Below are 27379 nucleotides of genomic sequence, written 5' to 3' on the forward strand. Positions count from 1 at the left end.
CCCGGGCGTGCGCAGGGCGGCGGCGCGGCGGCGCGGGGACGCGCGGTGACCGTTGGCGCTGAGGGGAGGAGGCAGTAGCCGCCGCCGCCGCCGCCGCCGCCGTTGCGCAGATCCGGGCCGCGGCTGTGGGGAGGGCGACGGAGCGGGTGACCTTCCGGAGGCGGGAGCGAGCCAGGAGGCCCGGGGACGCCGAGCGCCGCCGCCGCCATGAACAACTCGGGAGCCGACGAGATCGGGTGAGGACGGGCGGGCCAGCCTGCGCCGCCGCCCCGGGCCCGCGCCCCCGCCCCGCCGCCGGCCCCGAGACGCCGCCCCCGGGGCGGGCCGGGCGGGGGGCCGGCCCGTCAAGGTCACGCCGGCCGGGGGGCGGACGCGGGCGCGGGCTGCCCGGCGCCGGGGGCCGCAGGCCGGGGCGGAGCCGGCGTGCGGGCGCCTCGAGGGGGCCCGGGGGACGGGCGGACGTCCCGGGCGCGCCCGCCGCGCCTCGTCGGCGTTTCGGCCGGGGGGACCCTGCGCGGTGCCTTGAGGGGCTCGGGTGTCCCCGGCCCACGCCGGAACTGGGGTCGGCGCACATGGCGGGGAGGCCGGGGTCGCGCGGGGCCTCGGCGGCCTCCGGTGAGCCGCCCGGGTCTGGGCGCCGCGGGGCGGGCTCGGCAGGGGCGGCGTGAGGCGCCGGACCCCGGCCTCGGGCGGAGCGCCTGGGCTCGCCGGGGACGCGCGCCTGCTGAGGCGCCCGCTGGCTTCGGCCTGGTGGCGTGGCCAGTGCCGCCGGGAGCCGGGAGGGGGCCGCCGCGGAGGCTCCTCGCGGCCGGCCCCGAGGCTGCTGATGGATGGCCGCGCAGAGGCCGCGGCCCGCAGCGGCTGGCAGCCGGGAGCCCGCGGAGTACGGAGGGACCTCGGGGACTTGGGACCTCGCCCTGGTTCCCTCCCCACGCGTGGTCGGGACTTGGGAGGGGTGTGCGTGTCACCCAGCTCCGCGGGCCGTGGAGCCGCGTCGCAGCCCTGAACTTGGAAGCCGCCGAGAACCCGGGAATTCCTGCTGCTCTGCAGGAGGGCTCGGTTGCCAGTGTCCGCCCGGCGCTGAGCGACCCCGGTGTGCGGCCTAGGGAGGCTCCCGCGGCGCCTGGGACGGAACCTGCTGCTGACTGGGGGCGAAGGTGGCAGTGCCACGCTCAGGGTGAAACAGGTCTTGCTTCTTAAGCAGGTGGCAGGGTGTATCCGAAGTGTCCAGTGACATGCACTTCCCTCAGAACTCACCCCCGCTGTGGCCTCCAGGCCCCTGAGGTGGGGTGGACAGGAGCCACTCATGTCGCTCTGACATGCATGCTTCTGGCCTGAGACTTGGCAGTGCCCCTCAGCAGGGGTTGGCCCCAGGACCCCGTCCCCTCGTGTGCTGACACCTGGGATCGCTGTTTGGGAAGGCTGGCAAGGGATCATCCTTCTGTCAGTTCCACTTTCATGGATTGAGCCCAGAGGTGTTCTGCCAGTGAGCCACATCCCGGGACTGGGTCTCCCCAAGACAGGGCCTTGCTAAGTTGCCTGGCTGCCTTCCAACTTGAGATCCTCCTGCCTTGACCTCCCTGGGATTAGGGGTTTGAGTCTTTGAAGGAAGAGGTTAGTTTGTCTGTGAGCAGCCTGGTGCAGTAGAAGTAGAGTGAGGCACCCAGAGTTTACTTAGCGTTGTCTGCGTCCTGATTCTCACAGCCTAAGGACTGGCAGGAAGGAGTGAGGAGTTTCATGTGGGCCACTCCCCTTCCCTTACTAGAGGTGCTGAAGTGCCATGCTTCTGAGGCCTGAGCACCAAGTGGGGGAGTGTGGAGCTAAGAAGCCTGGGTGGGAAGGTCTGAGCCTAGGATGCCCTGCTCTGCCTGGCTCTGGGAAGTCATCCTAGCCTTGGTTTAGGTCCCTCCCCTTAAAATTCTGAAACACAGGATTACAAAGAGCATTGTTTTCTAGAGTCTCATCATGAGTGGCTGATGGGTGACTGGTGTCTGATCATTGTTCCCAGGTATTGGGGAGGCCCATGCCTACATTGCAGGTGGACAAAAAGGTTTTGAATTGTCACCTCAGGTGCACAGACCACTTAGTCCTGCCAACCTTCAAAGTGACAGACTGTCATGGAACTGGAGGGAAGGAAGTTGTGGAAGATTTTATGTGATGTGTTTGTCACTGTCTGAACTCCTCAGAATCACAAGAAAGGGACACTGGAGACCTTTGAAGAAAGAGTCACAGAGGAAGGAAAGTCACAGATAGTGGAAAAGACCTTGGAATTTGGTGTGGGTACACTGGCCTGCTAGGCTGCAGCTGGACAGGGAGGATGGGCAGCTGCTGAAGCTGGGTGTTAAGGAGGGTCTCTGAGTCTGTTTTGTGCTGCTATGACAGAGTTTCTGAGACTTGGCAGTTGATAAAGAACGAAGTTTGATTTCTTCCAGTTCTAGAGGCTGAAAGTCTTAGATCAAGGGCCCATGATGAGTGAGGGCCTTCATGTGGTATCATGTGTGACAGAGGCACATGGGAGAGAGGGGAGGGACTGAACTTATCCTTTAGGTCAGACTCAATCCTGTGCTAAGGGTTGGGAATCCAGTCAGAACGGCTCTGTCCTGTGATCCAGAACCATCCTGAAGGGTCCCACCTTTCAGCTCTTGCACTAGGGATCACCTGTCTAATTTTGGTGACTTTGGGGGATGTACTCTAACCACAGCAGAAGCAGTGCTGCTGTGGAGTGGTCCACACACGAAGGGCTTGGGTTCTTCTGAAATAATTTATTGGAATGGCTTTGGAAAGTAGACACCCAAGAGTTGTGCTCCCAGCTGGACCCAGTGCTTGCTCCCTGTGAGCAAGAGCAGGACAGGTTGAATCAGAGGAAGCCATGATTTGAAGAGGAGGCTGTTCTTCGAATGTTTAGAATCTAGTGTGTGGGGAGCACAGACAGCCCTTTAGGGGCTTTTCTTACATGTTAGAAGTTACTCTGAGGAAGGTTTCCCCCTGGGTATTGTGGGGTGTCCAGGGCACTGCAGAGTGCTGAGGAGCATCTCTGGCACCCATTCCTTGTTGGAACAACCACACATGTCCCAATGTAGGGCCCAGTGTCTCCTGGGGACAGAATTACTCAAAGTGAGAGCCCACAGTTGGGGATTATCTTAATGCTTCCTGCATTTTGAAGTCATCCCTGCACGCAGCGACTCTGCTGACCTTCTCTATTGCTCTAGCTTTTTTTGGGGGGTGGGGGGTGTTGCCATAGTAAGCACAGTCTTACTCCTTGTGGCCTGGTTCCAATGTGTGCCTTCATTTATTCTGTGTGGATTTAGGACTTATTTCCTGTGTTGGGCTGGTCTAAGTCCTGCAAAATTGGCCACAAATTTGGAATGTGTTTTTAACTTGCATTTGATTTCAGAGGTTTAGTAGGCCATCTGCAGAGCTAGCACTGTCACCCCTGACGAGGGCTAGTAACTTCGTGCTCTCCACACCTCCTGGGAACACAGTGGTCTTGATGCTAACCCTTCCCTTTGCCAGAGAGATTGAAGCTCATGAGGTGTGGGAATTTGGCTTAGGGTCACCCAGGGAATGGACTGGCCAGATGGGGAGTCCCAGGCCCTTCCACTGTCCTGCTGGCACAGAGAATGCATGTGGGCTGGGCCCCACTGTTCTCCCATGTTGCAACTTTGTTGTCTCTGTGTGTAAGACCTTTTGTCCCAGGCAGGCCCAGTCCTGTGGCACAACTGTTCCTTTGGAAGGTGCTACAAGCAGTTGTGGAACTTTACCATGTCATTCACTATAATTGATGTGAATGGTGCTTTAGGCAGGAGGCCACCTCCTTGACAAGTGCTTTGCTTTAGTCTTTTTTTTTTTTGGCAGTGCGAAGGATGAACCCAGGGCCTCGGACATGCTAGGCAATCACTACCTCTGAGCCACATCACAGTCACATCCCAGCCCTTAACAAACATGCTTATTGAGGATCCTGGAATGTCTGGGAAGGTGGGACACAAATGATCTTGAGGGGTAGGGTGTGGATGTCACCAATAAACTAGGGATGAGGGCATGTAGAGGCTGTCCATGAGCAGCATGTCACTGCCTGTGAAGTTGTCGGGCTTCTCCTGTGTCACGTTCCCTGCTGTCAAGGGGAGGAGCTGAACTGGGAATGGACCACAGGCTCACAATTCACATGGGGACTGTGATGTGGGTTCCCATCTGGCCCTTGTGGTTTCCCAAGGTTGGGCAGGAATGTATGCCTTTTCAGGGTCTGCGTCCTTCCCTATGGGAGAATAAGGACCCAAGGTGATTGTGGAGGTCATGGTTTAAGGGAGGACAAAACTCCTGGAGATTAGGCCTAGGAAGCCCTCATCTGAAGAAGCTAGAAATTCCACACATAGGCTCTGTTTGTTTATAGGGTTTTTTTTTTTTTTTTGGTGGGGAGGGGTACCTGGGATTGAACTCAGGGGCACTCAGCCACTGAGCCACATCCCCAGTCTTATTTTGTATTTTATTTAGAGAAAGGTCTCATTGAGTTGCTTAGTGCCTCGCTATTGCTGAGGCTGGCTTTGAACTTGCGATCCTCCTGCCTCAGCCTCCCCAGCCGCTAGGGCTGGGCTTACAGGTGTGTGCCACCACTCCTGGCTTGTTTGTTCTTGAGAAGAAAAAGTCCTCATTACAAAACAGTCGAGATTGGTCCTGGCCTTCTGCTTCTTGCCCTGTGAACTAAGTCCAAGAAGAACCTGACTGTGACGGAGACTGGGCCAGTCAAGTCAGTTGATGGCTCAAATGCCCTGCCCGAGGTCATCTGCCTGCTGACTGCTACCTGTGAGGCTGCTTGCTGGATCCTGAAGCCAGCCAGAAGGCCATAGCGCTCTGTGGTTACCCAGGACCAGGGGAAGCCCTTTGAGATTTATTTTGTGGCATAAATACCTTGTGGTTGCCCTAAAGCACATAGCAGAAGCTGGGAAGTCCTCCTCAGACAGGTTTTTTTTTTAGCAGGCAGGCCACTTCTGCAGAGCCCCTTCCAGATTGAAGCCATCTGCAGTCTTGGGCTAACACTCAACGTTGAGCATGCACAGAGCCAGTGGGATTTGGGACCTTAGGCTTTTTTTTTTTTTTTTTTTTTTTTTTTTTTTTTTTTTAATGTTGCTGGGGATGGAACCCAGGGCCTTGTGCATGCAAGGCAAGCACTCTACCAACTGAGCTATATCCCCAGCCCAGCTGGTGGGCTTTGGACTGGATCTGAACCTGGGTACGATGCTTGCATGTCACAGAATACATTGGTTTGGACAAGTGGAACTGGCAGTCCTCCTGGCTCTGGGCCACATAGAGAAGCCATATGAGAGGTGCCATTGTTGGGTAATGACCCCTACCCATGAGCCCTGCAGAGGCAGAGCCTGGGAGCAGAGCTTTGTGCTAATCCTTTACTTCACACCTTCTAGCCACACTGTGCTGGGGGAGGCATAGTGTGAGCAAGCTGGGCACAGAAGCACCTGGGCTACCGATTAATGCAAAGCAGTGTCTTGGCCCCTAAGCGAGCGATCCTGGTTAAGAGAACCTTCTGAGTCTTTGCCTTGAACTCCTCTTGGCTTCTTGCTCACTCCTGGTGGGTTGGCTGCCAGGGGCTTTCTTATTTTATTGATTGAAAAAAAGGGGGAAAAAAAAAAACAAGGTTCAGAGGTTAGGACTTTGTGCCAGATTCCTAGAGCTGACCCCTGCAACTGAGGAGATGCAGCCTTCTTCCCGGGACCTTCTAGAACCTTCCCCCTGTTGACTGGGGGAATGTGTCCCCTTACCTGCTATCCCCTTCCAAGCAGGAGTAAAGGAAAGAAACACACAAGGTTTTCACACACGGGCGAGTTTTCTTCCCCTCAGCAAGTAGTGTAGAGAGCTTACTGTCTGTCAGATTTCATGAGTGATGAGACTGTTTCAGAAAAAACTTAAATTACATCATTTCCTCAGTAATGAAAGTTTTCGTAACTTATAATTGTATTTCACTTCAGGCTTACACAGAAATTACCAACATAGTAACAAAATTTCCCATGATGTACTCTGCCCAGCCACTGGCTAGCAATGGCTCCATATCTGCACTTGATAGTTTTGCTGTAGTCTCCCCCAACATTGTTGTTTTGTTGTTGTTTTTTGTTTTGTTTTTTAGTATTTTGAGAGTAAGCCAGAGACCTGATTCTTCTTTCTGTGGACACCACAAGGTATCCTGTTTCCCAAAGTAGAGTGCCATCTTGAGGCACATTTATGTGATCTGCAGGTTCTATTCCGGTTGTGTCATCTGTGATGATAATGGCCTGTCTAGCCTTTCACCCTTAATACCTAAGTTTTGGATTTGGAATTTAAATGAGGCTTAGAGCTTAAACTAGTCTGGCCAGTTCTGTCCTGGCAGTGGCAGCCCTGGCAAAGATTGAGTTGCTTGGAGGAGGACACCTGCTTATCCCCTCATTGTTTTGCTTGGAGACTGTGCTAAATAAAGACTGGTATTTTTTGGTAAGGTGGGATTTGCTTTGATTTGGTTTCTGTGGATGTCACTAGCCTTCTCACCTATGGCCTACCACAGGCTTGCCCTTGGTCTGTGGGGAGTGAGGCACAAAGAGGCCTGCTGTCTGCCTGCTTGGCCTGGCCTCACCTCAGCACTCTCTGGCCCCATTCCAAGGTGTGTAGGATACTCATGGTTTTAAGTTAATGAGGCCTAAACCTGAGCCTCCTGTGGCTGCTTGATCAGCAAGCACATCTCCCCTGGAACATGTCTTTACAGATCTGTCTCCAGGAAGGTTCTGCATCCTTGCCCTTCTCATCCCCCCATGCAAGAACTGGGCAACACAGGGCTTGCTTATTGGCACTTTGAAGATGGTGGTGGGTACCTTTCTGGTGGTGGGGAATTGTTTTTTACACTAAATCTAAATTACTTTTCCTTGGAGGAAAAGAGTAGGAACAATCCTTGACAGAAGGGCTGACAAAGGGAAGCTGGCATTTACAGAGGGTCATGGTCATGGGATTGAGCAGTGATGGGTGCATCATCCGCTTTGCAAGGGTTGCTCCTGGGGCAGCTGTCAGGAGCTGTCAGAGGAAGCTTCCTTTTGGCTCTAAGCTCCCTTGATGGCTGATGGGACATTGCTCACTGGGGAAGAGTCTTTTCTCAAAGTCGGGTATGACTGGGCACACTTGTCATCCTGGCCACTTGGGAGGCTGAAGCAATAGGATCTGCAGTTTGAAGACAGTCTAGGCAACCTAATGAGATCCTACCTCAAAATAAAAAATGTTTAGAAAGGATTGGACATCACGAGGTGTCCTGTTTCCCAAAGTAGAGTGCCATCTTGAGGCACATTTATGTGATCTGCAGGTTCTATTCCAGTTGTGTCAGCTGTGATGATAATGGCCTTTTTAAAAGCCTTTCACCCTTAATACCTAAGTTTTGGATTTGGAATTTAAATGAGGCTTAGAGCTTAAACTAGTCTGGCCAATGCAGGGCTTGCTTATTGGCACTTTGAAAATGGTGGTTTGTACCTTTCTGGTGGTAGGGTTGGGCTCAGTGGTAGAGTGCTTGCCTAGCATGCGTGAGGCCCCCCCCCCTGAAATGAAAATAAACAAAATAAAGGTATAAAAAAAGAAAAGTATTAGGGGTATAGTTAGTGGTTCAACCCCCAGTACTAGAGTGCCAGAGGTGGGGGGGTTGAAAAGAGCCCAGTGTAGTATGGTGATCTGGCATTTTTAGTGATGCCAAAAGATTTCTTGTGTCTCAGGTGGTGACCCTAAGCCTGAAGGGTGCTCTGGTCTCTGAAGATGGTCTAGTTGGGAGGGTGACGATGGGGTTGGCACAGCTGAGGCTCAGATGAAGGACCTGATGAGTGTGTGTTCTTTTTCCTGATGTAATGGGCAGGACATGCAAGCTATAGCTGGTTCACCTGGCCTGCCCCCTGAGTTTGGGGGACTCTTGAGGCCCCATAGGCAGGTGAGCTCTGAGGCCCCGTGTGTCTCAGCTGTGCCCAGTGGGTGCTCTGGGCAACAGAAGATAAGCACAGCCTTGGCTCCACCCAGGCCTTCAGGGCATTTGCCTCTGGCTGCTTCTGTTCAACCTGGGTCCTGCCAGGCCCTTGAGAACTGGGAAAGCTGAGACCTTGGAGATGGGATTCTTCATGAAAGCCCCCTGCATCTACCCAAAAAGACTGCCTTGAGGTGGGGATGTGGGTATAGGGCTCCAACACGGAATCCACACCCTCTACTGTAATTCAAAGGCTGGGTGGGACAAATATCTTACGTGTCAGTTTCTTTTCCAGTTAAAATCAAATCTAAGCTGGCGCCGTGTCGCACACCTGTAATTCCAGAGGCTTGGGGGTGCTGAGGCAGGAGGATTGCGAGTTCAAAGCCAGCCTCTGCAGTGGCGAGACACTAAGCAACTCAGTGAGACCCTGACTCTACATTAAATACAAAATAGGGTTGGGGATGTGGCTCAGTGGTCTAGTGCCCCTGAGTTCAATCCCTAGTTACCCCCCCCAAAAAAAATCAAATCTAGATTCCTTAATTCCTTTTCCTGATTATAAAATATTTGCAGATGCTGGAATTTCCAAGCCCCACTTGGAAGTAGCATGATTTCATGTAGTCAGTGGGTTCTATGACACACCTATGGTACAAGTTGGAATCATTGCTCATGTCTGAACAGTGTGGACAAAGCTGTAGCTGTGTATGGTCCAGAGGGGACATACATGAGCCCATTTGCAATACTCCTTGTTTGAATTACATTCTTGGCATGGTGGGATGGGAACAATCCTGAGCTGAGAGTCAAGTTGATCCTGAACATTTTCTGTTGAATTGCAGGAAGCTCTTTGTGGGCGGCCTTGACTGGAGCACGACCCAAGGTAGGTGCTGCAGGCTATGAGGCTCCCTGACCTCATCTCTTGCTACTGCCTGAGATTTGTTGAAGTCCTTGGACATTGTCTGGGTTTCTGGGCAGGAGACATTTGACTGGGCGCTGTCTAGGGGCAGAGATAGTGGTGTTCCCTTTGAATCTGTTAAATTGGTTTCTATCTTTTTGGTCAGAGCCACAGGAAGACTGTGGCCCACAGTTGCAAGCCACAAGAAGGTTGTGGAGTCAGAACTATTCACTGTGGGGTAGAGGTCTAGGGTTTTGCTAGGGCAGTCACTGTGTTCAGAATCAAGTCAGCATTCCTGGGTTGCTGGTTGTCACTCAAATGTTGTCATGTTTGCATCCCCTTACGCTTTGCTCTCTTATTCCTATGAAGCAGAACAGAGCTATCTGCTATTGCTATGGTCACTTGTCCCTTTTCTAATTTATGAGGATGTAATGCATCTGTCGTGCAGAATTTCCCTTGCCCATCTCTATGTACCTCTTCTGGGCCCTCTTCCTCCCCTCAGCAGTTAGTTGCTAAGCCAGTTCATGTGTTGCTCATCCCAGACTTGTTCAGGTAAGGTCGATGAACTGGAAGGGAGCAAGTGAGTGTGCATGTGCACCCTCCAACTGTTAGATGTGTTTGCTTAATGCCCTGGTTTGTGTGTGTTTGTGTTTTTGTTCCCAATCTCTGAGCAGAGACTCTGCGCAGCTACTTTTCCCAATATGGAGAAGTTGTTGACTGTGTTATCATGAAAGATAAAACAACCAACCAGTCTCGTGGTTTTGGATTTGTCAAATTTAAAGACCCAAACTGTGTGGGGACAGTGCTGGCCAGCAGACCACACACCCTGGACGGCCGGAATGTAAGTGTCTTCTCATTCTTTCCTGCCCTGTCTTTTGTTTGCCATTCCTTCAGCTTAACTCTGTGACTGAACTTTGACTGATGTTTATTTTAGAGTCTTTTAATGTGGGCTGGATTTAAAGGGGTTGGGCCTTGGTATTTGGACTAGCTGTTGGAGGATTGGGCCAATTGGGTGGCCTGTGTGGGCCAGTGTGCCGTGAAGCTGGCTGCTGTTGGAAACACCTTCTTTTCTAGAGAAAGTAGCCTGTGTTCACAATGGGCTGGTTTGAAACTTCCTACAGATCGACCCGAAGCCATGCACTCCTCGGGGAATGCAGCCAGAGCGAACACGGCCAAAGGAAGGATGGGTAAGAGGCTGGGGTTGGGAGGCCTCCTTGAGAATGGTTGTTTTTTTTTTGTTTTTTTTAAACTGGGAATTGAACCCAGGCATGCTTTGCCACTGAGCTGCACCCATATGCATTTTTATTTTATTTTGAGACAGGGTCTTGCAAAGTTGCTTTAGGGCCTTACTAAGTTGCTGAGACTGACCTTGAACCTGCAACCCTCCCGCGTTAGCCTCCCAAGTCACTGGGATTGCAGCGTGTCCCTCAGCGCCTGGCCTCCTTGTGTGTACTTTGGGCAGATTTAAAGGGAAAATATGTTTTCCTCTGGTGGTGTTGCTCATTAAGCAGGAGAGCAGTAGAGGTCTTTAGATGACCCTGGAGCAATTGATAATTGCCCAGTTTTAGCCTGTACTGCATTTTATCTTGTAACCAAGAAAATTCTAAATGGTCTTAAGTGATCATGGGTAAGGGAGGACTGTGGTCAACTGAACTTAAAACCCCATCCTGTGGTGAAGGGTTTCTCATGAACTGTGGTCCCTTTTGCTCAGGTACAGTTATCATCCTTGAGTGGTGTTTAGTTGTTTTGTTTTTTTTTTTAGAGAATTTTTTAATATTTATTATTTTTTAGTTCTCAGCGGACATAACATCTTTGTTGGTATGTGGTGCTGAGGATCGAACCCGGGCCGTACGCATGCCAGACGGGCGTGCTACTGCTTGAGCCACATCCCCAGCCCCTGTTTAGTTGTTTTTGGGTTTTGCCAGCATACATACTGCCTTTGCCTGGCCCAGCAGTTGCATCACTAGAACTTCATGGGGCAATGCAGATGGAGAGCACTCCTGTCTTTATAGAGTGTTCTGGATAGCGCTGAGCTGACCCCTCCAGGTGCCCTTGGTCAGAGGGCTGGGTGGAGCCTGAGAATCTAGCAGTATTCTAGCTGCTATGGAGGATGAGACCTTAGACCCTTGCAACATTTTTTTTTTTCCAAAGTTATATTTCAAATTTTTTAAGTACAGGAAAATTGGAAGACTAGTACAGTGAATATCTAAATATCCCACTAGATTCATCAGCTGTTAAATTTTGCCAAATATTTATGTGTATTTATGGCTATGTCTGACTACATGTATCCCTCCTAACTAGTGGTGTGTCCTCCTAAAGTCAGATCCCCCACCCTCACCATCGCCACACCTAAGGATGTCGTGTGTCTGGTCTGTACTCCTGTTTCCAGAATTGCTTCACAAATGTCTCTTGTCTCCTGAAGTCCAATCAAGGGTTATGTTCTGTCTGGTTATTAGTTAAGTCTTTTTTTTTTTTTTTTTTTTTGACATAATACTTTATTCTATTTATTTATTTATTTTTATGTGGTGCTGAGGATTGAACCCAGTGCCTCACACTTGCTAAGTGAGTGCTTTACCACTGAGCCCTAGTTAAGACATTTTAGTCTCTTAGCCATTTTATAAGATGTATTAGGCAGGTAATAAACTGCGTAACTTGATGACTTGACTGACCTGTGCACCCATGAAATCATCACCCATCATGGCAGTGAACTCTCCTTCCCCAAAGTCTGGTCTCTTAATCCAAAGCAGTTGGGGCAACATAAAACATGATGTCCTTGGATAGGGAAAGGAAGTCGGGATTGGAAACAGAGGGGCAGGAAGAAGGAGCAAATATGTTGCAGTTGCTTCTCATCTGTCTAAGCTATGATCCTCAAAGCTGCCTTCTTCTCACTCCTTCAAAATCTCTAGCTTTGCATTGCAGAGCTGTGGGAGTTTTCGAGACAAAGTCTCACTATGTTACCCAGGCTGGTCTTGAACTCCTCAGCTCAAGCCACCCTCCTGCCTCTGTCTAGCGGTGACAACAAGCGTGCACCATCAGGTCGGGCTTGCAGAGCTTTTAATGGTTGTGGCTGTTGTCGTTTAGAATAGCTGAGGTGGGACGTAAGGTGTGCTGTGTTCACACTTACCTGAAATACAGCCTTACAGAAATGCCATGATTACTGTCTCCATGTATGTCCAGAGAAGTGGGTCATCTCAGCTCAATTTTTTGTGTTCTTTTTTTTTTTTTAACCTTTATTTTATTTATTTAGTTTTGCGTGGTGCTGAGGATTAAACCTGGGGCCTTGCACATGCTAGGCGAGCACTCCACCACTGAGCCCCAGTCCCAGCCCCAGTTTTTTGTGTTCTTTTGATTCTTTGGATTTTTAGAGTGTGTTTGGTCTGGCTTTCAGCTGACTCTTAGGACAGATGCAAAGATGATGTCACACCTAACTAATGGGAAGTGTTTGAAGTCCTACCACAAGCTAATCCCCTTTTCCTCCTCAACACAGCAGAAAGGACCCCGGAGCGATAACAGTAAATCAAACAAGATCTTCGTTGGTGGAATTCCTCACAACTGTGGTGAGACAGAGCTCAGGGAATACTTCAAGAAATTTGGAGTGGTAAGTTCCTTGTGCCTCAGTGTGCTGGCTGGTCCCAGCAGGTGCTTCCCATCCTTGGCCTCCTTAAAGTTGGAGGATCTGCTGCACATTCCCATGTCCTCCATCCCCACCCCATCCCCCCCCCAAAAAAAAAAAAAAAAAAACAAGACCCAGCCTTTCTCTTTATGATCATTTGAGATCCAGCAGAATGTTCCTGTGACTTTTCCAGCAAGTGCTAAATTAGATGGACTTCACGATTGCCCTTCTGATTGTCTTGTGACCATCATGGTTTGAAGCATCAGATAATGGTAGTGAAGAGGATGGTGTATGGCTTGGCTGTGGAGCCAGCTGTGCCCAAGAAGTCATGCTGCCCCTTGGTTGCTGGAGGGATGGCCCTAGACCAGGTCCACACTGAGGTTAGCATCTTCCCCTCCCCGAGGCCCAAGACCAGGTGCCCGTGAGGAAGCAGCCTTCAGGTACAGTGGGCTGGTCTGGTGAGGTGCTTTCCTGGGTCCTGCATCAACAAAACAGCCCAGGAGTCTGGAAGCAAGCTCACTTATCCTCCAGGCCTCTCTGGCATCACAGATATTTTAACCCATTTCCTCCTTGATGTTTTCTCTGTTGGCAAAGCTACCCCTAAGTGGTTTTTCTGGGAAAGACTGAAATCCTTGAGAATTCCTTTGGAAATTTAGATTTTGAGGAGTCATGTAGGGAACTCAGAGCCCTGGTGGAGCAGCCTATGAGATGTTCAGCCAGCCCTGGGACTTGACACTGGGGAGGGCCCGTGGTGGGACACAGCTCTGTTTGGGGTGAGGTGTATGGGCTTGGCCGGCGGATCAACTGTTGACTGCCCTGTGAGCTCTGGTTGCAGTCTGTTTATCAGGTGTTCCTAGGGGTGCTGCAGGCTGGGCCAGGGAGGAAGGAGTACTGGGCAGGGGCAGAGTACAGAACCATGACCTACTTGGTGCTGCTGCCTGAATCCTGGAGTCCACAGCTGCCTGTAATGATGAGGTCCAAGCTTACTTCACCTGACTAAGCCTCACTTCCCTCAAATATGAGTGGAAGGGTACCTGTGGACTCTCCTAGGTCACATCCCCTGCTAGGACATGCAGTTGGGATCGTGGTCGCCTCACCTTTCTCTGCAAACACTTTGTTAGGCAGTGGGCTGAGCCTGGTGGCTGGTGTCCCTGTGCCTACCCAGGAGCCTTGGGGCCAAAGCAGTTTGTTCTGTCCACCCCATCAACGTTGGGCTCTCATACACTAGACCCTATAAAGCTTACCTTGGCCCTAAAATTTCCCAAGCGTGGTGTTTACAAAAGTTGAAGCTTGGGGCTCTTACTAGAAAGAGAAATAGTACCTGCACCTCACTTTGCTCTTTTCCTCTCCAGGTCACCGAGGTGGTTATGATCTATGATGCAGAAAAGCAGAGGCCTCGAGGTAACGGCTAATCTAGTTTGTCCTGACCTGTGCCCCTTCCCCCTCAGATGGCAAACTATCTCACCCCCTTAGACACAGGCTAGGTGGTGGTCGTAGGGAACATTGCTCAGTAAGGACAAATTGGAGACCTAACCGCTAAAATGTAGGCTCTCCCCTGCGCAGCTCCATTCAGCCTGTCTGTGCTTCCCAAGGTCAGACATCACACATTGTTTTTGGCTCGTTCTTGTGAAGTTTTTATGACCTGACATGAATTTTGATGTGGTTTCTGTTTTAAATGTCTCCTGGAGGAGTGTGGTTCTGCAGACTGAGCTTCTCTCTCACACCTGTGTCATCCCATCCTCACCAGTGTGGCCAGTCCCACTCATGTGCCAGCTGTACCCACCCAGCTCAGCTTGGAATCCGGGCTTCCCTCTGTCCATCCCATGCTTTTCTCCCACCCCCTCGTTTTTATCCCTTCAGCCAGAGGGGCAGGTGGGAGGAGGGGTGAGGCGCTGCCTCATGCCCTCCTGCATCCTTCCCCAAGCTTCCCACACCTGTGTGTCTGCGCTGGTCTGAGTGGGTGAGGGTGCCCACTTTCATCCCCCCGCCTTTTTTTTTTTCTTTCTTTGTGGCTGCTGCTATTTGTTGCTGCCCATGTTTTTGGTTCATCAGCTGCTTTTGGACTAGCCGCGTGAGCAGACCTGCCAGTTCAAGGTCTGCGCAGTGGCTCCATGTCACACGTCCCCTCACGCACCATCTGCCTGAGGTCAGGCGGAGGCAACCCCTTAGAGCCAAGCGGCTCTAGCCCGCAGCATGTGCCCGCCATGCTGGAGAATAGTTTGCCATTTGAACCTCCATCCTCCTCTTATCCATGGTTAAGGAACGTGTTGCTCACTTGGTGATTAAGCTGTTAAGTCTTAATTTAACGTAGACATATGTGCTTAGCGATGTACTTAAGTGTTTCATAGTAAAGTACAGTAATGTTAAGTAAGCTGTTTTCCTTTTCTCTCTGTGAATTGTTTGTGATTAACGATATCTCTTTAGATTTCTCTTCTCCAGGTGCTAAATTATATCACACAGGTACAGGCCCGTCCCGCAGTCAGAGGAGGGAGCGGCTTTGCTCCAGTGGGGTGTAAACGAAGTTTCAGTGTGTTTCTGTCCCGCTGCCGCCTCTTGACAGACAGATCGTTCCTAGAAAGCCTGCTCTGGGCTCCCTACCCACGGCCCACCGCCTCTTGTACTGTACACGGACCGAGCCAGCCCTGTGGCTTCAGACACTCCTGATGTTTGAGAAAATGTCAACTTTCTAATATGTCGTTCTTCACCTATGTTGTGTTCCAAATATCGCCTCTGATCTTGTGAACCTCCAGTGCTTGGGAATCTGAGGGCTGCTCTTGGGTGCTCCTGGTCCCAATGCAGCTGTGCAGAGCTGTCCGCCTGCTCTGACTGTGCTTGTCCGATCAGGATTGGAAGTAGCTAGGGTCACTGAGCCCAGCTGGTGGGAGGCAACAGGGTCTGACATTGAGGAAGCTTCTGGCTGGCATGGGACCCATGTTTCCTGCCTCACTCAGCCATCAGGCTTGGGACTTGTCCCTGGGGTTGCCAGATTATCAGAGGTCAGGTTAGCAGGTCCTCCCAGACAGCAAGTCCCTGTCTTCTTGGCTTTGCTGAATCTTTTTAAGAACTAGTCTGCCTCCCTTCCATTCTCCCTTCTCCCTGTTCCTTGTCTCGGTTTACTTAAAATAGTGGACATGTATGTCCCGGTATGCGAGACCGTCCCTGTGTTCCCAACACACCATCTCCTGGTGTGAAAATTCCTGCTGCTGCACAGTGGTTCCCACTTGGCCCTCCCCATGTTCCTGACTTCTGGCCTCACACTCGTTCCAGCCTGCTGCATCCGCTCACCTCACACTCCCTTTGTTCTTGGGTTTTTTTTCCTTTCCAACCTGTGCTCCCTCCTGTGTGCTTTGCCCTCATGGTTTCACTTTCTCTCCTCTCCTGTTGTGTCCTGACCCCTGCAGGTGTGTGCGGGTGTGCATAGTCATGCTCAGATGCCCATGTGCACACATAGGGCAAATCAGAAGACTCCTGAACCTGGTTCCTTTGCTATGGTCTTTTTCACCTCCAATTCCTGAGCTGCCATTTCTTCCCCATTTCCCTCCTCTTCCAACCCACAGTTTTTGCTTAGAACTTCTCTACCTAGTGCTCCAGCACCACAGTCCATAAGCTTGAGAAGCCCTGTCCACAGTTGCTCCTTACCAGGGCCCCTTGCCTGCTCAAACCCTGTGTCCCTTCTCCACCAGCTCGTGCCTCTCTCCTGGTGCACAGTGCTGCCTGTATCACGCTGTCCCTCTGCCATTCGATGCTCTGTAGCAGCCCTGTGACCCTGGCGTAGATGACAGCCTCTATAACCTGGTTCTTGGCTTTCCCTTGTCCATCTTTGTTCTTCTGAGGTCTTTGGGTAGCAGTTTGCTGCTCACTTCTCAGTGCCCAAGTACCAGGCCATTGGGAGATAGTAGTGCTCATCAGGCCACCTCAGAGGCCAGTGTGCTCTGCGGTCTCATTCTACTCAGACCAGACAGGAGACTCTGGTCACTCCTACCCATAGAAGAGGAGACACACTCTATTAGCTGGGTGGCTGTGCTCACCCCAGACCAACCAAACTTCGTTTATACTGCCACTTTCTTGTGTTTGGGAAATGCTAAATTTTTTTTTTTCCTTTAAAATTTTCTTTTTTGATTACATGGTGCCTCTTGCTCTTGCTGCTGACAGCAGAATTTGACCTGCTGGAACCCGTTGTGGCCTGTATCTTTGTGTATTACCTATTTATTTACCTGTATACATATATGCATATAAACATACATATGTTACCTCTGGTAGGACTCCTTGGGCTTACCCAACAGTGTTGGATAAGCTTAGTGAGGCACTCACTGTGGTAGATTCTGTACTTTGTTTAACGCTTTAGAACGATATATGGCTGCTGTCAGCACTAGCTGCAAAGCAAATTGCAAGCCAAGGGGGAGAATCCTGGGTTTCAGAAAAGCAGAAATGCACCCACGCGCACACCCTTGACTGAGGTGGGTTCCTGGTAAGGTCTCCCCTCTCTCAGGGGCAGCTCACAGTCGTCTTCATGGACGAGAGCCAGGACAATGGCCCAGGCCTTGGACAACAGGGGTCTGTTTGCCTCACTGGCTGAGGCTCTCTGAGATGTGCCTCTCCTCCCCAGAGTGTGCCTGACACAGAGCCTGCGTCTACTCAGCCTGCCCAGTGTTGGGTGGAGACCTCAGTCAGGTGGTGCAGAGTGCAGACGTCGCTGTCTGTCCACTCTGTTGGGTTGATGGCTCCCTTGGGAGCCGTGGCCCTTGGCTGTAGCTTCTCTACACGGGGCTTAGCTGAAACCCTGGGCCGATCCCTTGGTCCCTCCCTAATACTGTTCATCATCCTGTTTTGTGTCACAACACCCTGCTACCTTGATTCACTCTTCGTCGTTGGCTAGGTTTTGGATTTATTACTTTCGAGGACGAACAATCAGTGGACCAGGCTGTCAACATGCATTTTCACGACATCATGGGCAAAAAAGTGTGTAGTTGTAGTTTTATTTTACCTTAAGACCAAACCAAGTCTTAGGCAACTGAGGGATTTCACTGGAAAGGAAAATTCCTTAGTAGAAAAGAGGATCGGACAAGTTCATCTGGGATTGCTGACTGTGAAGTTGGACCTGGTTCTACCATGGGGCCTCATGCTTCCTGAGAAGGGTGGCCATCTGGCTTCGCTCCTGGAGCCCCTTCCCTGGGCGGCCTGGGTGGTACTGGGGATGGGAGCGCCCTGATGTGTTTGGGCTGGCCTCCAGTGAGATCGCAGTGTTGCCTCAGGCTTGGTTTCAGCGACCACTCCTTCAGATGTCTGCCCCAACCCCCTTTGTGTAATGCTGACCTGTAATGTGATGAGCAAGGGCCTCTGAGATCCGAGGTTCCACTTAAAACTGAAAGAAACATGAAAACATCATGAAGGATTGGTTTTTTAAATTGGGTCACTTACTGTGAAACTCCGGGACCAGCCACATGCTCTCGATAGTACTTATTTAACCACCGTGCAGTCAAGTGACCTCTGGTTGTTTCATCTTCATACTGTGTTGCTGCCACAGCAGAGCAGGGACAGGACGCAGGGGCCCCAGCATTCTGTTGCACAGCCAGTCCTCATTGGGTGGTGTCAGAGTGGCCTCTCACCATGGTTAACCAGGACCTTTAGCGCTTTCTGAGAATACCTGGTAGGACTCCTGTGACATGGAGTGGGCTTCTCAGGGCTCACAAAGGCTCAGGGGCCTGCATCTTTACAGGATTGTCTTGTTGCTTGGAAAGCCTACTCCTTGTGATGCCAGGCCTCCTGGCCTGTGGTTCTGATGTGGCCTTTCATGCTGCATAGCTCCTACTCTCTCAGGTTCTGCCCCCAGGTGAGACCACAGTCACCTCTGGGGGTTTCTGCCCTGCCCGCTCTGAAGTCTCCCTTCCAGAGCCTTGGTTAGCAACAGAGGAGTGAGTGGTTGTTTTTGTGTTCCCAGTGGCTTAGCTTTGGTTGCAGACTTCATGGATTCCATTTGGACCTAACTAAAGAAGGAGACAAACCTTGTTCTGACATTTCTTGCAGCTCTTAGTTTAAAATTGGCATGCAGATTGCAAGGGGCATGACTGCTGTGAAAAGTTTTAAAGGATTCTGCGTGCAGTGTTTTAAGGTCCTGTGACATTGAGAATTTGGAGAAAGTATAGCCTTGATATGTAGGGCAGGAAGGGCAGCTCAGTACATATCCCTGTTCGGTCCCCAGGCACCTCCCCTGGGTTCCCCCCAGCCCTGTATGACTTGGCTGCGGTGACCTTGGTGGTACTCATTTTACAAGCTAGATGGTTGCACAGGAGTCCAGGTTGCTATCTCTGACCTTCACTGGTCACCATTGAACCCTTGGTGGGGCTTTCCATTTGTAAAGGGTTTGGGATGCACAAGATAATTAAAGCCCAAGTGCCAGGTGACGGCATCCCTTGTTCTGATAGGAAAGGGTAAAGGAGTTTTTTGAATGACAAGGACTGCTTTGCTCTGTAGCAGGAATCAAATTCCCATAAGGAGCACGTGTGAAGACTCATTAACTTGAGTCTTTTGAAGCGGCCAGGGCCGGGTGGCCCTGTCATCGCCTTGCCTTGAGCTAACAGGATCTGTTCCCATCACACAGAGCGTCCTTGGGGCGGTGGGCAGGTGGGGGGACTTTGTGCCTCTGCTGCGCTTCCTGTTTGTTATCTCTGAAGGAATTCTGAAGGCATAATGCTTATCCCTCCAGACTGAAACCCTCAAGGTGGACTCATTGTCTCTTCATTATTATTAAAATTTATCATAAAAATAAGAAAGATTTGGGATCCTGAGAGCTGAGGCAGCCCTGGAATTGAGGGGGGGGGGTGTTTTTGCTATTGTCGGTCTGCCCATATTTTAAAAGATGCATGAAGCAGGTCAGCCCCTGTGCTCAGAAAAACTAGGTCAAGCACAGTTAGCTCATGCTGTTCTAGCCCCTTGTCCTTGTTTCAGAGGCTGTGGCTCCAGCCAGTTCTGGGGAGAGGTCTGGGTTGCTGCCTAACACAGTATGAAGATTGCTTACTGATTCAAATGTCCATTTTATTGCATGTTTGTTTACTTTTTTTGTTAGATGTAATGTAAGATTCTCTTATCACATCCATTCCCTCTGACATTCCTTTGAGTTAATTGAGATTCTTTAAGCATTAGCCTGGGGAAGGTAAGTCTTTATCTTCCATTAGACATTTTAAATAAAAATTTAAGTCAAAACCAATTGTGTTTCTCAGGTATGCGCTAAAGTTGCAATGGGGTGGGCTCTAAGAGGCCCTCGTGGCCAGTTGGGCCCATGACAGGGCTGGGCATGTGCTGGTCCCTTATTGTCCTGTCGAGGGAGGTGCTACTGTCTTAGCTGGAGTGAGATACCTCTGTGTACACAGATCTCCTGAGGGTTCCTGGCTCCTTCTGCTGTTCATAGCGGGTGGGGCACAGGCTGTCTTTACAGTTGTATCTGTTGTACCTGAGAAACATTTTTTTAAACAAAAAAAAAAAAAAATTAAAAAGGAAAAAAATTAAGAAAAAAAAGTACTGGCCTAAATAAGGTTTATAGTTAAGTACTTAGTCTTAAGTTGTAAGATGCTAAGTGTAGTTGTAAGTTACTGAGGGTGTGTCTGAAGGGAAGGGGCGCTGGGCTGTAGCTTCTCCCTAAACCACAGCTTGGTTTGTTTAGGTGGAAGTTAAACGGGCTGAGCCTCGGGACAGCAAAAGCCAAGCGCCCGGACAGCCAGGTGCCAGCCAGTGGGGGAGCCGTGTCGTGCCCAATGCCGCGAACGGCTGGGCAGGCCAGCCCCCGCCCACGTGGCAACAAGGATACGGCCCGCAAGGTAAGGCTCTGAGGGCCCTGGAGGGACCAGACCTGGGCTCAAGGATCAACTGGCTACTGTTACGTTGCTTAGAGGGCTATGGGTCCCTTGGGCCTTGGCTTCATGCAACTACCTGATGGGCAGAGCTGTGGGACGAGAGCAGCATTACTCTCTGGGCACTGGCAGGCCTTGCCAAAGTGGGAGAGCTCCCCCTGCCCCACTCACTGTCAGTGCCACATGTTCTGAGCAGCTGTTTCAGAAGCCCTGCCGAGGTGCAGGCATAGGTATAGTCACGGTCCAGAGGGCACAAAAGGCTCTGCCATCTTCCTAACCCTCGGTGGTGTGGTTGACTATGCCTTAGGTGCTGCTTGCAGTTTGGGCAAGTGGGTCTTCCTTCCTTGGAGTATCTGTTTTGAGATTCCTTGTCTTATTGCCCATGTGCAAGGGTGTAGGAAGGACTGTGGTGGATCTGAGTGGCAGTCAGAGGGTCAGATGTGGCCTACTTGGTGTGAAGAGTTCTCTGCTGCCTGCAATATGGCAGTTGGGCAGCACTTCCAGGGGCACCATGAAAACCTGCCAGACTTGGGTCTGTGCATTTGCTCTCACCTCTGCCAAGCTGTGTGCCCTCCACTTCAGGGCCCACCAGTAGCTGGTGCTGCCGATAGTTTACAGGAGGTGTTGAGCAAGTGAGCTTACACATGCCTGCCTGGGGGACTTTGTTCTCTGAGCCATGGTATCAGGATTCTGTGTGGTCTCCTCCACACCTTGAGCCTGAGGGTTTCTTTGAGAATTCTCCCTGTTGGAAATGAGATGGAATAGGCACACTTTTCTTTTTCTTTCTTTATTTTCTCTTTTCTTGTGTGTGTGTGTGTGTGTGAGAGAGAGAGGGGGGGGGGAGGGAGAGGGAGAGAGAGAGACACATGTGTGGTACTGGGGATGGAACCCAGGCCTTGGGTGTGCTCTACCACTGAGCCCCAGCCCAGCCAGGGAAACCATTTTTTTATGCCCAGGCATGTAGACTGCCATGGGGACTGTCCCTGTGTTCCTCAAGGCTCAGAGGCCATAGAGGCATGTACCCAGTCAGGAGACTGCCACCAGGTGGTAGGGTGCCAGTGGAGAGGCACTTGGGAAGCATACTGATCAGGGAGCTGTGTTGAAGACCCAGGAGACAGGCTTCACCTGGTGTCACCCATGTCCCTGGACTCTGAGCCTCAGGTGGGGCCGGGGGTCAGCCCCAGTTGGTGGCGCTTGCTCGTGGCAACTACTTGGCATCAAAATACTGGGAGGACTCGGCACCAACCCTTCTCTTCTGTTTTCTCATCTAGGAATGTGGGTGCCAGCAGGACAGGCAATTGGTGAGTCCTTGTTTTTAGAGAAAGGGAAAGAGCAGAATCCGAAATCCTAGGCCGACTCTCAGAGCTCACGTCTGGTCTTGTCTATGGCCGGTAAAGCCGTTGTCAGTGTCTCTCTGGCCCTTGAGATCATTTCTTTTACTTCCTCTCCTGGTGAGGAAGAAGGGGAGGGGCCCGCTACAGGCCCTGGCAGGCCTGGGTCTGGGCTGTGGCCAGGGGTTTGTGTCTGACACTCTTTGCCCTTCACCCTGCGTTGTGTGTTCCAGGTGGCTACGGACCACCCCCTGCGGGAAGAGGAGCCCCCCCACCACCCCCTCCGTTCACCTCCTACATCGTGTCCACCCCTCCTGGCGGCTTCCCCCCTCCTCAGGGCTTCCCACAAGGCTATGGTGCCCCACCACAGTTCAGTAAGTTTTGGCTGGGCCCCCTCGGGAGGGCTCCTCTCCCATCAGAGCTGTCGCTGGAGCTGACTAGGCCTGTGCTTCATGGGACATTGGCCATGACACTTGCCCCCAGTCCCTGTTTGGGTGTAAAGCACAGAGACTGCACAGGTGGCTTCTAATTGCCTTGAACCCACTCCTGGCACTGATGGAGCTCGGGTTCATGCAGAAACTGAGCCTTGCACCTTGCACCCTTGCTCTCATTCTTCATTTCTCGGGAGGTGAGGTGTCTGGACTTCCTCCATTCTTCTTTATTTAGAAGTGAGGGAAGCTGGGCACAGTGACACACTCCTGTAATCCCAGCAACTCAGGAAGCTGAAGCAAGAAGATTGTGAGTTCAAAGCTAGCCTCAGCAATTTATCCAGACACTGCCTCAAAAAATTTTTTAAAAAGGCTGGGGTGTGGCTGAGTGGTAAAGCATCCCTGGGTTCATACACCTGGTTTAAAAAAAACAAAACAAAAAAACAGTAGTGACGTGTATTTGAGGTATAAAACTTTAGTTCTTTCTTTTTTTAATTTTTTATTTATTTATTTTTTTGGGATTTTTTTGTTTGTTTGTTTTAGGTAGACACAATATATTTATTTTTATGTGGTGCTGAGGATCGAACCCAGTGCCTCGCATGACAGGCCAGCGTGCTACCACTTGAGCCACATCTCCAGCCCAAAACTTTAGTTCTTAATTGATTTTTCCATATACTTGGCTTTTTAAATCAAAGATGTAGGTGTAAAATCAGTCGCTATGCCTAGAATGTTAGAGCACTTTGCTCATGTTCTCTAGGTATGGTGACTTGGCACCTTACAAAGAAGGGCACTGAGGCCCCCTAGACAACTGGATTTTCTAGCACCTATTTCTCAGATTACGTCACCTTATCTGACCCTGTCATCCAGCATGAATGTTCTATAATCTGATTTTTGTGTTGAGTCCTTTATACAGTGTATTACATACTTGGGATATATTTCAGTTTGGACCAGTCACATCTTGTGGGGAATCAGAGGCCACATGTGGCCAGGTCCCAGGTTGGATAGTTCAATGCTACAGTTTAGCCGTTGGAAGAAGATTTGTCAATTCTTGATATAGAGTAATCTAACTTATTTTTAATGACAGGAATTGGGTAGTCTAAACTGGGCATGGTAGCACACTCCTGTAATCCCAGGGGCTTGGGAAGCTGAGGCAGGAGGATCTCAAGTTCAAGGCCAGTCTCAGCAAATTAGCGAGACCCTACACAACTTAGTGAGGATTTGTCTCAACATAAAAAGGGCTGGGGAGGGCTGGGGATATAGCTCAGTTGGTAGAGTTCTTGCCTTGTATCCACAAGGCCCTGGGTTCAATCCTCGGCACCACAAAAAAAAAAAAAAAAGAAAAAGAAAGAAGGAAAAAAAGGCTAGGGCTGTGGCTCAGTGGTTGAACACCTCTGTGTTCAATTCCTGGTACCAAGAAATTAAAGAAAGGAAGTATTGGGTGGTCTGAAGCCCAGCATCAGGGTGTGGGATGGTAGTCCTCTCTAGTACCCTTCCCCCTTTTTTTCTTGGTGCTCTGAGGGTTGGACCTAGGCCCTTGTCCATGTGAGGCAGGCACTATACCACTGAGCCACATTTCCACCCCTTTGCTCTGTTCTGAAAACTTGCCATTGGCCCCTACCTTTGAGACAGCTCAGATGACTTACCTTCCCAAAGCTGTGTCCAGCTGTTTCTAAAGAAAGATCTGCAGTGGAATTCCTTGCTGCTTGGATTCCTGCCTAGTACTCTGTCCTGTGGTCACACCATATCGCCTCGACAGTCATTGTTTCCTTAGGGTCATGTCCCAGGAGAAAGGATCCATAGTCCCTTCTGTAGGTTTTTAGATGGAAATCCCATCTTGCAGCTCCTGTGGGGCTGGTCTGTGGGTCTCCATCCAGCTGACCCTGTGGCCTTACCCTGTGTCTTGTGCCTGTGCTCTCTCCTCTGTCTGCAGGTTTTGGCTATGGGCCTCCACCTCCACCACCAGATCAGTTTGCCCCTCCTGGGGTCCCTCCTCCTCCTGCCACTCCTGGGGCAGCTCCACTGGCCTTCCCACCACCTCCATCTCAGGCCGCCCCAGACATGAGCAAACCCCCAGCAGCCCAGCCAGACTTCCCCTACAGTCAGTATGGTGAGTGGTCTGCGCGTCCCCCCAGCCCTGTGCCGGTCTTCTTCCCTCCATGTGCTTCCCACCAGCACACTCTGGAGGAAGCAGCAGCAGGGCAGATAGCCAGTGTGCAGAGGCTGCTGGAAAACTGATGGCAGCAACGGGGGCCTAGCGGAACTTAGGGGGGAACCTGTCAAGAAAGATGGTGGTCCCACAGCAGGCGGCCAGGGCCTGTACTTTTGGCAACCAGAGGCTGTGACAGGGTCAGGGGGAGGTGCCTCCTGGGGTCACAGAAAGATGGTGTGTATGTTGTGATCATTGTCCGGGCTTGAGGCTCTCCTGTGTCCTCCCTAGAGGTCATTAGTCAGGGCTATCCAGGCCCTCTGCCCCGTGATTATTTGTTTCTGGTGTGTCATTAGGTACCCTGCAGGCCAGACCCCATTCCAGGAGCAGGCTTGAGTCAATAGCAAGCCCTGGCTTAGACAGAGGCATTGTGGTGGACTCCACGGCTTGTCACTCCTGTGGGTGGCTTCAGGGGAGGACACTGGGTCAAGACAGGACTTGGTCTGTGCTTTTCTCACTCTCACCCTGCATGAGCTCAGTGCCAAGACCAGCCTTGTTTGGTACCGTGACCCTCGTGGAGGGAGCTCTGCTCATCATTGGCTCCTCAAGGGACATTTGCACGGTTGGATCCCAAGAATGTGGGCCTCCCTGTCCCAAGGTGTCTAAGCTCACATCCTGAGGAAGGCAGGCCCTGGCTTCTAGGGCACCTGAAAAGGTGCTCCCTCCAGCCCTGCTTCTCTCAGCCTGGACTGAGCCAGAGCAGTCTTGTCTGAGGCACTGGCCCATCTTGAATGACTCTGGAGGGCCCAGGCCCTGGCCTGCATTCACACCCCCCACACACACACACACACCCCTCCCCCCGCCAGCGCTGGTTCTTGGCCCACCACAAGGCCCTGATGTGTCACAGCTGCAGGGGGAGCACGAAGTGCCCGCGGGGTGTGCAAGTGTGCGTGTCTGCCGCTCGCTCCTTGCCTGGCCGCAGTGGGTTAGTCACCCTGGTCTCGTCTCTCGCCAGGCCTGGGTACCTATTCTCGAGACCCGTCGGGCTTCGGGCCTATTCTTTGTTTACACTCTTATGGTCAGGCTGAGCAGTGATGTGGCCTAGGTAGGTGCCGCCTCTTTCTACACGGTCCTCCCACCTGCCTGCACCTGGGAAGCAGACATGGCTTCCTTTGCCATCCTGGGCGGGGGTGGATACTTGGAGGTACCCTCTGGGACGGGCCCCTTGCCAGTTTGAGGATCTCAACTGACCACAGCTGGCCCCAGGAGCACCCAGAGCCAGAGGGCCCACCTGTGTCCATGTGCACCCCTGTTTGGGAACCCAGAGGGCCTGGATGGGTCTTCAAAGTTCGTGGTGGGGTGGGCAGGAGCAGGGCCCATCTCTGTCCGCTTGAGGATGCTGTGTATCCCTTTTCCCAGAAGAACCTCCTACACCCCTGAGGCCAATAGTGTAGGTGTGTCTGGCTCTTGTTGAGGCTTAAACACTGCCAAGTTAGTCTGTAGCTTGGAGCTCCTGGCTGCCCTGAAGGGAGGACCGTGTGGGCGTGGGATGTGGGGACAGCCTCACAGGTGTGGTGAGGGTTACCATGAGGGAGGTGAGGGCTATGCTCTGCACCATAGGCCTATCCTGTGTTTTAAGTTAGACACACACCTGCCCCCTGACTTCCAGGTATGTGGGGATAGGGCCAAGGTAGAAATGGGGCGGATCACCAGACCCACGAAGGATCTGAAAGCTGCTTTTCTCTCTTGTGTGGGTCCTGCTCACGTGGTCTTGAAAGATAAAAATTCCCAGGTTTTGGGTCCCTGCAGGGGTGGCCCCACCTGGGTCAAGTCCCCACTGGTGCCCATGGGCTCCAAGGCCCAGACATCATCACCCTTCCTCAGAAAATGGAGCAGAGTTGCTCAGAAGCAGAGCAAGCAGGCTGGGCTGTGCATCTTGAGCTGACACCCTCTCTCCCCCAGCAGGTTACGGGCAGGACTTGAGCGGCTTTGGACAGGGCTTCTCCGACCCCAGCCAGCAGCCCCCTTCCTACGGGGGCCCCTCAGTGCCAGGGTCAGGGGGCCCCCCCGCCGGTGGCAGTGGCTTTGGGCGAGGTCAGAACCACAACGTGCAAGGATTCCACCCCTACCGACGCTAACCGCAGCGCCACACAACCCGCCCCGGCCGAGACCAGGATTGGAGACTCGTGGACTGTGACAATCACAACCTGGGGGGGAGGGGGGAGGGCAGAGGCTTCGGAGCTGGCTGTGGGTGACTGGACTGAAGTTTTTAAATATATTTCTTTCTCTGACCCATCAGCACAATAAAAAAAAAGTCACTGGTTCAACAACAGGGTTTAAAAAAATGTCTTCAGCTTTAATTAAAAACTTCAGGTTTCTTTTTCTTCTTCTTCTTCTTTTTTTTTTTTTTTTTTGAAATTATTTTCCTGAGCCTTTTGTTTTACCGTATATTGTAAACTTTTATGTTAAAGAAAAAATATACATTTACAAATTGTGAGATTTTTAAGAGAAAATTTTCTACGATGTATACTGGCTTATTTTTTAATTTAAAAACAGGGTTCGGTCGGCACTGGTGGGAGGGGGGTGTTTTTAGGTCCCCTTGCTCCTGGCTTGGGGGTTGGGACTTGTTGGTCCAGAAACTCTGGGAGCTAAAGAAATCTACTGAGTGTGTTTTGTTTTTTGTTTACTCCTTGCTTTTGTCGGCCGGCCTGCCTGGTAGCATCTGCAGTGGGCTGTGGAGGTGGGTCACTCTTGGCTGGCCGCGTGGCAGCACTGACTTCTGCAGCCTGGACCCTGTGCAGCAGGCACGGTCTTGCTGGAAGCCCACCTCCTTGGCACATGGCTTTAGGGTGTTTCCCACTGACCAGTTTGACCCTGGTTTGAATAAAGAGAAGTGCGTTTGGATTAGAAACCCAGGTTGTGTGCTTTCTTTCTCCATCACCTGCGCCTCCTTCCCCATCCGGGAAAGATCTGGAGCCCAGACGAGCCCTTGGCCTGGGCCCCAGCTTCTGGCCTCCTTGTGGACTTGGGGGGCAGAGAGGCCTGATGCAGGGATCTATTATTCTGGTGTGGGCCTTGGGCCCTGTGGGTTCTGGCAGATGTGACTACAGATGTCCCTGGGCTGTGGGTTGTGAGGCACCTGGCACCTGCCTCACACCAGGAGCC

General features: G+C 51.6%; 1 protein-coding gene across 16 annotated transcripts; it reads left to right on the forward strand.

Moving 5' to 3' along the window:
- DAZAP1 (DAZ associated protein 1) lies at positions 1–27125 on the forward strand. Of its 16 annotated transcripts, none has more exons than XM_081286148.1 (13): positions 1–236; positions 8797–8837; positions 9527–9693; positions 9974–10039; positions 12340–12450; positions 13818–13866; positions 17342–17424; positions 20123–20276; positions 21581–21610; positions 21874–22014; positions 23999–24175; positions 25230–25319; positions 26180–26209. In XM_081286148.1, the coding sequence occupies exons 1-12, from the start codon at positions 208–210 to the stop codon at positions 25307–25309; spliced, it is 1128 nt and encodes a 375-aa protein (XP_081142274.1). In that variant the 5' UTR covers positions 1–207; the 3' UTR covers positions 25310–25319; positions 26180–26209. The 16 variants fall into 16 exon arrangements, with proteins under 16 accessions (XP_081142274.1, XP_081142285.1, XP_081142286.1 ...); XM_081286157.1 differs by lacking the exon at positions 1–236 and adding an exon at positions 712–1093 and having other exon boundaries at positions 26180–26233; XM_081286159.1 differs by lacking the exon at positions 25230–25319 and having other exon boundaries at positions 26177–27125.
- The last annotated feature ends 254 nt before the right edge of the window (positions 27126–27379 follow it).

The sequence above is a fragment of the Spermophilus citellus genome, assembly GCF_964194105.1.
Source record: "Spermophilus citellus genome assembly, chromosome: 3".
Lineage (NCBI taxonomy): Eukaryota > Metazoa > Chordata > Mammalia > Rodentia > Sciuridae > Spermophilus > Spermophilus citellus.

Coding starts and splice junctions, on each gene's coding strand:
- DAZAP1 (XM_081286146.1), top strand. CDS start 831: ATGGCCGCGCAGAGGCCGCGGCCCGCAGCGGCTGGCAGCCGGGAGCCC. Junction 20,277..21,580: donor ACAAGGATACGGCCCGCAAG/GTAAGGCTCTGA, acceptor TTTCTCATCTAG/GAATGTGGGTGCCAGCAGGA. Junction 21,611..21,873: donor GCCAGCAGGACAGGCAATTG/GTGAGTCCTTGT, acceptor TGTGTGTTCCAG/GTGGCTACGGACCACCCCCT.